The sequence below is a fragment of the Bombus affinis genome, chromosome 13 (genome assembly GCF_024516045.1).
Source record: "Bombus affinis isolate iyBomAffi1 chromosome 13, iyBomAffi1.2, whole genome shotgun sequence".
NCBI classification, from domain to species: domain Eukaryota; kingdom Metazoa; phylum Arthropoda; class Insecta; order Hymenoptera; family Apidae; genus Bombus; species Bombus affinis.
This window is the reverse complement of record NC_066356.1, coordinates 8,515,802-8,527,679: the sequence shown is the minus strand read 5'-3', so window position 1 is coordinate 8,527,679 and position 11,878 is coordinate 8,515,802. Positions and strand designations below refer to the sequence as shown.

Genomic DNA, 11,878 nt, shown 5'->3' with positions numbered 1-11,878 from the left:
TACGAAATAAATCATAATCACGCTTGCAGTAGACACTGTTACATACCGTTAAAAATATTAGCACTTCTCTTAACTGTAAATCAATTACAAATCGATGGTTTTACATTCGAAGGCAGTTATATAATATTTAGCATTTATTATTTAATATAATACATATAATATTTAACATTTATTAAAGGTACAAAAATAAGTATATTCTTAAATTACTTTAACAGAAAATAAACATAGATGGCAGGATGACAGGCAGTTGCAACGTGATTTGATGGATTAATTAACAGTTATCAACCCAATAAGGAAGCTAGATTTGCAAGGACTGATATTTTTTACGAATAAAAATCTCGATCAACCTTTTCTAACATTCCCAATCTTTACGCTCAAACTTTTCGCAAACATGAAAAAAATTGTTACGCTTTAGACAAAGTTAAGAGTATTTTCACCGTTGCATTGATATTCAGATTTATAAATAGAATCCCTCGATATCAATTTTTTCCGCCTTCAAAAAGTCCATCATTTCTTTTCTTTACTAAATAATTCGTATAACCTTCAGGTAACTATGCTTTCCTCCAGAAACATATATCATATCTACCATCTACCATCTTCTCTTCCTCCGACGAGTCAACCACTTCCTTCTTTCTCGAGAACATATCTTCAATCTCCCTCAAAGTCTTTCCCTTAGTCTCAGGTAAGAAAAACGTCACGAATAACGTTCCCAAAAACGACAGCACCGTGAAAAATATGAAAACTCCATGTCTGCCCATAGCGGCCTCCATGTCCGGGTAAGTTTTCACCGTGATGGAGCTGAAGATGTAATTGATACACGTAGTCAATCCTGACAACGCTTCTTTAACCTTCGTTGGATACACTTCGCCCACCATGGCGAATGGGATCACCAAGAAGCCAAAAGTGCTTCCAAAAATGTACATAAGTATACATATCACAGGTATCAGGCCACCATCGTTTATAGAATATCCTTTATCCTTTAATAATAAGTACACAGACAATGCTCCCATGAAAATGGTCATTGCAGATCCAGAAACGATAGAAGGTTTTCTCCTTCCTAATTTTCCTGACATGCACGACACTAGTAAAGTACCTACTAATCTTGTTAATCCTATCAAAACTGCCCCCAAATTGGGATCTATAGTGACTCCAGCGCTTTGTATAATTTCCACTGCGTAGTAGACGATGATGAAAAGTCCGGAGAATTGCTGGAAAAAGAAATAACCGAGCAGGATTGCAAAAGGTACCATGGCGTTCCTCTTGAGCATATGTTTCATGAAATTTTGTTTCTTTCGCTGAGGACGTGGTTTTAATTCTTCGTAGAGCTGTGGTGGAGGAGGCACGTCTTTTGGGATGCCGCGGAATTTTTTCAACACCTGTAACGCCTCGTCTAGACGACCTCTGTCTCGTAACCAGATCGGGGTTTCTAGGACGACGGCCAAGGTCAGTACGGCCGAGACCAGAGGAAACAGAGCGCACATCAGAGCCACCATTCGCCAGTCGTCCTTTGGGAGAGAAAGATCGTGAGTCGAACCGTGATTCCTGATTACTAGACTGTGGATTATTTTTTACAAAAATTTCTATTTTTCATAAGAATTTAGTATTATGTATAGAGTATGAATTTTAAATTCCTGATTAATTTCTTAACCATATTAATTCTACACAGTTCTTAATATCTTTTTACCTGATTCTTTCCAATTTTGAAGCTATAAATATAACGCAATAACTGTTCCAAGATTTTTGAGCAGGCGCGTATATCACAAAACTTTTTAAAGAAAGAGGATTACATACATAACTTTCCTTACCTTGAAAATATAGCCGAAAATATAAACGATAAGAACACCGATGGCAATGAATACGCTGGTCCATGTGATCATAATTGATCGCCATTTTGGAGAAGAAACCTCCGCGCTATAAACTGTGGCTGGTACCGACGCCATACCTGTCGCGATTCCGGAAATGATTCTGCCTACAAGAATTTGTTCGTATGTTCCAGCTAAATAAATGACGAGCCAGCCAACGATGGACACGATAGACGTTATCAACAAGCTCAACTTTCTTCCGCGTCTCATAGTGTAACCAGAAACGATGCAACCAAATGGAATACCCAGTGCTGTTGCTGTCGCTATGGATTATGCAATTGGATTATTAATTTCGGTGAAGAAGATCGCGCAGGTTAGCTTAGTTCTTACTTTGGAAATAATTCAATCCATTAAGGACTAACGCTGCGATATTTCAAACAATTTACAATATATCATCGAATTCTGTATTTTAACACTATGGCTACGAATTTTAAACATTCGTTCAATATATGTACATGTATATATATATTTGTTTTTTTTTTTTTTCGGTGTATGTCTTCCACCTAAATTCTACAATTTTATGAAATTTGAAAGAATTAAAGCATCGATAATATTGTGAAAAACCGCTCGTTGGTCCCCGATGAATTGATACTTTGCAGTTTGACTAACGTTCGTTATTTTATTCCATTTAATCCTTATTCGATAAACAATATTTTCAAAACTTGTTCATAATTTGGATAAATTTATCCAGATATTATCACGAGGGAATATTCAAAAGAATATTTAATTAATTCGAGAAAAATCAAATGAAATAAAATGTCGTACGTACGTATATAGTTCGACATAGAATCAGAATGACTATGGTAATATTAGTTAACCGTGATGGTTGCACTATACGAGTAAATAATTCCCTAATTGCGTTAAAAATTTTGTTTCATTCACTTTGTTGAATATTACCGTGTTAAATGAATTAATGGAATTAAATTCATCGAAATTATCGAGGTAGTACTGACCAATCCAATTGGCTTGAACTTTGTCGATTTTCACGTCACTGGTAGGTGACATCAAAGGTGTCAATGCAACTCCGCTGTAGCCAAAAGCCATGGAAGGACCCAAAACCGAGGAGTTCGCGCACAGCGACATAATTATCTGCAAACGAATATTTTAGAGATATTTTACGTCGCAAAATCTTAATTTATCAATTCGATAGAGTATAAATTAAAGAACAATTTGTTTGTCAAATAATTACAAAATTCAATTTGCATCAGAGTATACTATGTGGAGTGTTGTAAATTACTTCGAGTAGATTCTTTATTATTTATTGCTATCATAATCTTTGAAGAGATTACAATCTTATTAATTCTTCTGAAAGATACACGATATATTACTTATAAAATTTCTACATTACATAAAGATCTGTGTCTTTTTCATGACAAACTTCTATTTTCGTGTTTGAATCCATAATTATAACTATTATAATTGCTAATGGCTGCAAGCAAATGAATAGACACTAAAATGTATAATCGATTATAGACGTACACGTGATCGGTTAATTATTAGCATATTAGGTATTTAAAAGATTACTGCGATCATGAAGTTGACCCGTTCTTGTTGGGAAGTACCTAAGAATTTAATGTTAATTATTATGTTAGATTATCAGACAAGTAGAAATTGATGATTAGCCAAGCAGTATATTCCGATGGACGAAATTTAATGAAATTAATGACAAATAAGATATGTGATACCATCTTTGATCAATTTATCAATTAATAAGAAACTTTCAATAATATGAATTGAGATTGTATCTAAATATCAGCGTAAACACATTAAATCTGGCTACAAGATAACGCTAACTTCTCAATCAACAATAAAATGTTCACTTAGCAAACAATAAATATTCAACAATTTTACACTTATGAATATGCAATTTAATATTATCTTAAACGGAAAATTCCCAACTTGTTCCGCATAAGCGAGTCTACGAGAAATAATCAAAATAAAGATAAAAGAATCGAAAGAATACATCGTTACAACATATCTTTTCTAAAGTCGATCCTCAATTAAAGAACGAATAACGAATGAGCAAAAGAATAAAATTTATTGTAAATGCTAGTAAATCAGGAGGCATTTTTTCTGAAACAACCCTACTATCGCTGAGAAGCCGCTCTTATGTGACCAATATCGAAACCGGTTTGGGATGAAGGTTTACAGAGAAGAAGAGCAAGGAGGAATAATTAAATTAAGCCTTGAAATGTCATCAAAAGGTTTACGTAAAGCTGCGTTAAGCGTTCGATAATATCACGGTATTTCGAGTTACGCAAACCTTTCTAATACGCCACCGTGCCTCCGTCTATGGCTATTACTTTAGCGTACTTGTCTCACTGCATTTACTTATTTTCCAGTTGTGCGATAGTCAAGAAATTTGTAGAACTTGCGTAGTTGATAAATCACGGTATCTCGGTATATCACGGTATGACTTGTCCATTCCATTATCTTTCCCTAATTTCTAATTATCGACATTAATTACTCTTTCATGAAAGATACCAATAACTTCTCATCGTACATTTCCAAGAAAGTGAACGTTATCTATGCCATGAGAAAGCCATGAAATAATTGTAAAAAGCGTTAATCGAAAAAACTTCGGTAATTTAAGGAGTTGCAGAGTGAAACAAGATGATGAATAATACAAAAAATGGGAATACCTATTAATTTTGAGTTTAGGTTTTGCAATGTATTAGGTTGTAAATTATATAATTCATGCAAAATATTGGATTTTTACACCTATATTTTTGAATTTTTTTTTTTTTTTTTAAAGAAATGAAGAAAAGTCAGTTTGCAAAGAAGAAGAAGAGGAACTGCGATTGATTTAAAATATGCATTATTAAGAATACTTCGTTTGCATTAATGCAACATTTTGGAACACTTCTACCTAATTCTGGTTAATAACTTAATTTTTTTTAATAACTTCTACTCTTCTTTCTAATTTAGTTCTAATCTCTGAAAGCCTGTGGAAGTTTAAACGAGAGGTTGTAAACGTTTATAATAGCAAAAATTAAGCCTCTCATATGAGTTGTTACGTAAATAACAGACTAATATATATAGCTCAGTATTTTTTACGTAAGACCTTCTGTTTATCTCCGTGTTTCTCATCTAGGTTAATAACTCAATCCTAGAAAATCCTAGAAAACCAATCTTGGCAAGTAAAATATGAAGAACCAATATAATTTTTTTAATTTTTTAAACCACGTTTCTGTTCCAATTAGAAGAAATGCAAATGTTTAAAAAAATTTGATAGCCTTTAGAATGCAAATTATAATAATACGAATTTAAGTACCAATTGAGAAAATAAGTATTGTTGTTCAGAAGTTGCAAGACCAATTGAATAGAACGATTATTATTGAGCCAATGATACGCTTAACTGTTCATCAACAATGATGTATAGAACGCGGCGCGACAAGAATTAAAATGGATGAATATTGATCCAACATTGATCGATTCAACTCAATAACTTAATTTTATTCATAATTTATTTTCCATAATTAAATTTAATTATTATTCATTTTCCGAGATAACTGTAAGGAACAACTTCATTAGCCATTGTTGCAATTCACGAATGATTTCTTAAAATGAAATGATTATTCAACTTGAATTTTAGTTCGGCTTAAAATTCGTAGATATGAATTATAGTTATAACATATTGCAGACTGATTATGGAAATTTCTACATTTCGTTTAATGACGCATTACACGTTTTCAATATATTTCCAATGTTTATAATAATAATGCAATCCATGTCCAGTCCAAAGCGTAATATAATGACGAGAGCCATTTTATGAAAGTTCTGGAATAGATAAAACTTTTTCTGTAAATAATCACAAATTACACTTTGTAATCTTTTCAAAAAGCAATGATACAAAATGGCAAATTCTTAAAATATCTTTTATTTTTAGCAAAACATCCGCATTTAACGTAGATTACGGATTTGAAATTCAATTAACTACAAAGTAATCATCGCTTCATTATTTAATGTTAATTCTATTTACTAGTTGCTTCGAGGCCTGCGATTAAGAATGTGTGAATCTACAAGTCATACTTATCTCATTTAAAAGTAATTTTGCAACTCTACTCACGAATCGACATCAATATTCAGTTGTGTCAGAAGATTGTAACAGTATATATGTATAATATATATAAAATATAACGAATCAATTCGATTACATAAAGTTTCAACTGCGTCCGATTAGTTCACCTGATAAGTTCGATTTTTTTGAATCCAGCTCTAAGCTTCTAAGCTTCATGAAGCACTTTGGGAACCCGACTCGATCACAGAAATGTTTAACTACATTGGAGCATTAATCCGTTCGTGTGATAAATTCGATTTTTGTAAATTCGTTAAACATTGTGAAGTACTTTAGGAAAGATTAAGAATCAAGATTGTAAAAGAAGAGTGATCAAGAATCAAAATTAAAAATTAATCATTGGTAAATATAAAAATGAATGTAATATCCTATCGTTCTTTATAATAGTAGCGTGATAGTAAAATACTCGAAAGATAAGAACCTTTCCCTTGAAACGACCTCGTTTGATATCATTTGCGTCAACTTCATAGGACGAACAACGAAAGGATACATCAGTCTCGTTATCATTATTATTACCATTATTTTTCTGCACGTGCGCGTCAATGTATGTCAAAGACCTCTTAACTATGACAGAAATAAAATACCGAGCAAAATGATTCCTCGATAAAAGGTTTTGTTTTGGACGTTGGACATTCGTAATTTATCTCAACGGCTAATGGAAATTTATAATTAGTCGTATCAATTTCTTGTTCGATATTCGAATCTGTATTATAATTCCTCTATTCCGCGATATTAGATGATATCGAGCAAACTGATTTGTATATTCTAACTCTAAATGTAATTGCTTTCATGGTTATTTATCATATGCAAATGCAATAGCAGCGTTTATAATAGTAATTCAGGAAACGTGGCTCGTTTTTATAAAGTTAAAACAACGTTCCATCAGCATAGATACCATAAATTTTATTCCATCGCATTAAATTAATTGAAATAAACTAAATATAAAAGAAGATATTTTACCTGATACATAACACCCTTCTTCTCCCATCTCTTTTCCTTTTCGGCATCTGGTACGAACTAAAAAGAAAAAATCATTCAGTTAACATCCCTCGATAATCATGGTACATGGTACAAAGTAATCTGAGAATTTTCATGCGTTATCTACTTTTCTACGATGGCAGATACGGATTTATGTATTAACCTAATGTACTGACTTAAAATTACGATGACTTAATACTCCTGACTTTGTTTGTGACCTTCAACGCTTTTCTTTGAACGTTTGCAGGTACTAAGCAACTACTAAAAAGCTGTGATAACGTAATGACGTGCACTTACTGGCAGAAATTAAAAAATATAATGATCACTTTGAAATTACTCTGTGTTATCTGTCTTCTGAGATTCACTGATCGGATTTAAAAATAACAAAAAGAGATAACAGTCCGTGTATAAACATACAGTGATTTTTAATGTTAAATATCTAAAAGCGAAAGTGAAATATGGTGGCGTCAATAGTATGTATGGGGTTGTTGGTCCTGATCCGTTGATAATTACCCTTAATAATTATCGATCAGTTATTGATTAAACAATAGTTCCTTGGTATTGTCTTGGACTTATTTTTCATGTTATATACAGTTTAATTTATGCTAGAAATATTTATAGTTTCCATTGACAATTATTTTTACAATAATTCTAATTACATAAAGTACTGCTGTAGTGCAAATTAATTAAACATATCATACAAAAGTTATCTTACTGGAAAAAGATATTCGATAAAGTGGTAAAAAGTCATGACGAAAATATTTTTTAGATAACAAGATTACCTTGGTCTCCAAATGTGTCTCCACGTGCCCGTTCGAATCATTCATTCCGTTTACTATACTCATTTTCAAATATGTCGTAGTAAGTATCCTTTTAAACGTCACTTTGTTCTCTTAACTTAGTTTGTATTTTTCATCTAATTAATTATTTTAGATCTACATACAAGTTCTCCGTTAACTTTATCCTTCATTAAGGAGAATGTCCTCGCGTCGGACGATTAAAGCATTAGCTTTAATAACATGGTTAATATATTATATATTATATCATAATGTATCATGATTCGATCATACCTGTGAGATAAACATAAAAAATTGATATGAAATATGTACTTAGTCGCCGGTTAACTAATTAGCGATCATCGATCATTGCAATGTATTTTTTCAGATTGATCGGATCTGATAAAATGATACGGTATTCTGTAAGATAATTACAAAACTCTCGATGATTGAATTCGAATGACTTGGCATTATCGCAAATATTTTAATATTCGATGTTTCCAATAGCAAATAATTTATCATTTAACTAATTTAAGATCAAATTTTTGTCAATGTCAAATAATGTAATAAATTGTAAATTATATAGAAGCAGATTTCTTCGATACTAAATGGTTTAACGCCAGCGCGAATAATTTAATTATCAAGAAATATTGCACACAAATTTTGAAAATTAAGTCAGTAATTAATCACAAATTTAATTTACCTTAAACAAAAATTCTTCCAAAACATTCGATTCTTCTTTCTTTAAATTTACAAAGAATTCAATGGACCGTCTTCATCCGAATCACTGACCTCTTCCCACAAATACGAGTCCCACATTCCTGAGAATAATGTCATAAGCCAAAAATCTCCCAAATAAACCAGCAAGACCTTTTTCCACAGGAAATAGTTAACTGTCCAACGATTTAAAAAATTCTTGTTCTCGACCTCCTCCAGCAGTTGCCATAGATTCATCTCCTCTTTATGTCAAAGGAATACTTCATTAAATTATATAACCAAATTATATATAAAAATTCCCGATCTTCCCTCCCCCGCGATTGATATAAACAAAAAACAACTATGTCGCAATATTTTCTTACTTCTTTAATCAATGTTCCGACTATTACGCTGCTGTCTACTTATCTAGATATAAATGCACATATATTAAATGTACTCATACTGTGATTCGTGTAATATTATGAGTAAATTATTACTTCACGTGTATTTAACCTGCTGCAGTCCGCGAATTTTTATATTTCGATTTTGGGTTTATCCCAGCGAATAAAAAGACTCGATATTTGTAAAAAATATTTAACATAAAGTTTATATATAAACAAAACAACGTTTCCATATCTTGCTCGAGCTTGAAATATTTCTTACTAGAGTTCTTCTTAGAAGAAATCGATTGGATCGATAATGATCGAAAGAACACAGTAGGATTTAAACAAATGTATAATAACGTAGTCGTATTGCAAATCGTGTGATCTTTAATATATTGATACGCGAGTATTTTAACCACTTAACGGAAGATATTCGTGTGACAGCAGTAAAATCGAATGATTCTTTTATATTCCCTTAGAAAATAATTAACAAACAAAAGATTATTATTTTACGAGTAGAAAGAGACATTCGTGAACTAAAAAATAAAAGTTGCCTTGTTTATCTTCCTTCACTGTTATATCGGATCGTGTGCAATCATTGTCATGCTTTACAACCATGTAATCATCATTTGCATGCAGTGTAGCGCTTGATACACTCATCAGAATCTAAAAATTACTAAGATTCATAAAGTTGCATAACTTGCGCTGAAATTATACTTATTTCAAACAAGAAGTATGAAAAATTACACAAACTGTACAATTTCGAAGGAAAATGAGCTTTTCCCGATAGATAAATTGAGTTTATATCGATTAAAGGAATATTTGAATAAGAAGTAAAATAAAGATCGGAGGTATAACTAAACTTCGTTTTAAATTGATCAGCCAATTATTCCCTAAGTTATTGCGCAGAGACGTGTTTAAAGTTTTAGTAAAGTTTGAAAACAAACTTACAAGTAAATGTAATTATAGGTAAATAAACCGACTTATGTAAACTATTGCAGTCAGATAAACAACGATCCTATATGTGCAGATTATCAGATTAGATTATTGATTATCACACTGTCTTGTCATCTCAATATTGCATTTCATATACATCGCGCGCATATTATTGACTTTTACACCCGCTTATCGTCAGGCTCTGGCGCGCCTTGCTAAACGAGTTTCAACTTGGTTATTTTTTTTTTTTAACTCGGCTCCATAAATTTATGTGGATGGTTTCGAAGCATTATACTTTTGATTTATGCAAAAAAACAAAGTCGATTTTCTGTACCAGCCATACGAATATCTCTCCTTATCGCACTTACCCATGACATGGATTGTTCTTGCAATTAGTCTGGCTGATATTATTAGCCAATAAACTTTTATGGCTTTAAGCTACATGTTATAAATTGAAGCACCTATACATCAAAATGCATGCATGAAAGTGATAGAATCATCCTCATTAGTGAAGAATTCAGGCAAATCTGTGCCTTGAGGAATTAAATGTATTTACCGAAGTAATTTGCAAAACGAGAATATCACAAATTTTCAAATTGTAGATTACGATAAATTTTCCATCCATTAATTTCTGTTAACAAAATGAATGTTATATCAAATTGTTCAGAATTGGTCTCACTTAGTCACGTGAACGATAACAGCTACTGTTGTCAGAGGATATTTCAAACATAAAATAATGTTGCCTTAATAAGAAGCGTTGTCAACAATAAAAAAGCTAAGTCAATGGTCGATGCCAGAAATTGAATATAAATATAAATATAAATATAAATATATATATTTACATACGCAAATTACACAGAATTAAATACTGATTAGTATTAAATACTGATTAGTATCGTAATTCGCACAGTTTTTTGTGTTATTTATCAGTATACATGTCTTTATCTTAGAACGACGATGTGTATACTTTTCCGTTAATTATCGAAAAATAATTTTATTGTATTTTACTATTTTTAAATAAATTAAAATTTAAATTTAAGTCGACTTAAGTCGACATCTCGAGAAATATTACGAAAGAAGCTTAAGCATATCTGGGTTAAATGTACGCGGAATAATCTGCTAAAGATACCAAATTATAAATCAATCTACATATACATCTCTATTGTAACCACACAGACTCACTTTCTTCGACAAAACCCATCGCCGAAGCGTCTCCACAAAGAAACAACCTGAAACTATCTCGTGAATCAATTCCTTTCACTATGCTTCTATATCCACCAATCATTCGCGTCACAGTTTCCCAGATTTCCCAACCACAGGTTTCACTACAATTTCCCTTCTCCAAAAATGTTTTCCAAGCGAATCTTTTTTTCTTTTATATATTTCTCGAATATTTTAAGAGTGTGCCAGTGTACCAGGATTGAAGATTCTTTGTTCGAATGGTTCCAGACAGACGTTAAAACGCAGACGATGACCTGGTACAGTTGCAGCCGGGAGGACAGCCACGCGGAGACTCGTTATTCACTGAATGCAAGTCCGGTTTCATCTGCTGGCAGTGGACAGACGCGAGTTTCTTCGTTCCCGATCGTCGTGGACCATTCACATCCGCGACTCAGTGGCGATATTCCGCGTCTGTCGGCACGCGATCACGCTGAAACATATATACTGCCGGCGAATTCCTACAGATAAAGGAACCCATTGCGTAAAATGGTCCGAGCGAACGTGGCGCGTCGCGTGAATCAGCTATCGGCACATACATCGTTCCATCGACGCATCGGAGCTTCGTCGAGCTGTAAATGCCGACAGGGACCCGGGTGCTCCATTTTTTTCTTTTCTTTTACTTTTCTTTGTTATGAATTCTTTGTGTGAATATTATGAGTCACTCAGAAGTTGTATAGTAACGTACAATGGTTACGAAATCACGACATAAAGTTCGAAACAAATCTGAAAGTCATATCGTGGCTGCAAAACATATTTGTACATGGTTGTATTTATTGGGGAATTTATATAAATGCTATTTAATTGGATTCAAATATATCAACACTGGAACTACTGCTGTAATACATGTACCTAAATTTTCTGTATAGAAATCAGTATAATTCAAATGGTATTAAGTAACGTAAACAGACCTATTATAGAATCTAGAATCTCTCATAGGTTTAATATGAA

At 32.5% G+C, this 11,878-nt stretch overlaps 1 protein-coding gene across 6 annotated transcripts; it reads right to left on the bottom strand.

Annotated features, from left to right (window-relative positions):
• Nucleotides 1-116: 116 nt before the first annotated feature.
• Nucleotides 117-11,388, bottom strand: LOC126922917 (facilitated trehalose transporter Tret1-like). Of its 6 annotated transcripts, none has more exons than XM_050735868.1 (8): nt 11,125-11,386; nt 8,398-8,653; nt 7,701-7,988; nt 7,432-7,632; nt 6,901-6,957; nt 2,816-2,951; nt 1,806-2,125; nt 117-1,505 (listed from the first exon to the last, which is right to left on the bottom strand). In XM_050735868.1, the coding sequence occupies exons 5-8, from the start codon at nt 6,907-6,909 to the stop codon at nt 552-554; spliced, it is 1,419 nt and encodes a 472-aa protein (XP_050591825.1). In that variant the 5' UTR covers nt 6,910-6,957; nt 7,432-7,632; nt 7,701-7,988; nt 8,398-8,653; nt 11,125-11,386; the 3' UTR covers nt 117-551. The 6 variants fall into 6 exon arrangements, with proteins under 6 accessions (XP_050591825.1, XP_050591824.1, XP_050591823.1 ...); XM_050735867.1 differs by having other exon boundaries at nt 7,432-7,523; XM_050735866.1 differs by lacking the exon at nt 7,432-7,632 and having other exon boundaries at nt 8,398-8,671; nt 10,882-11,388.
• Nucleotides 11,389-11,878: the final 490 nt, after the last annotated feature.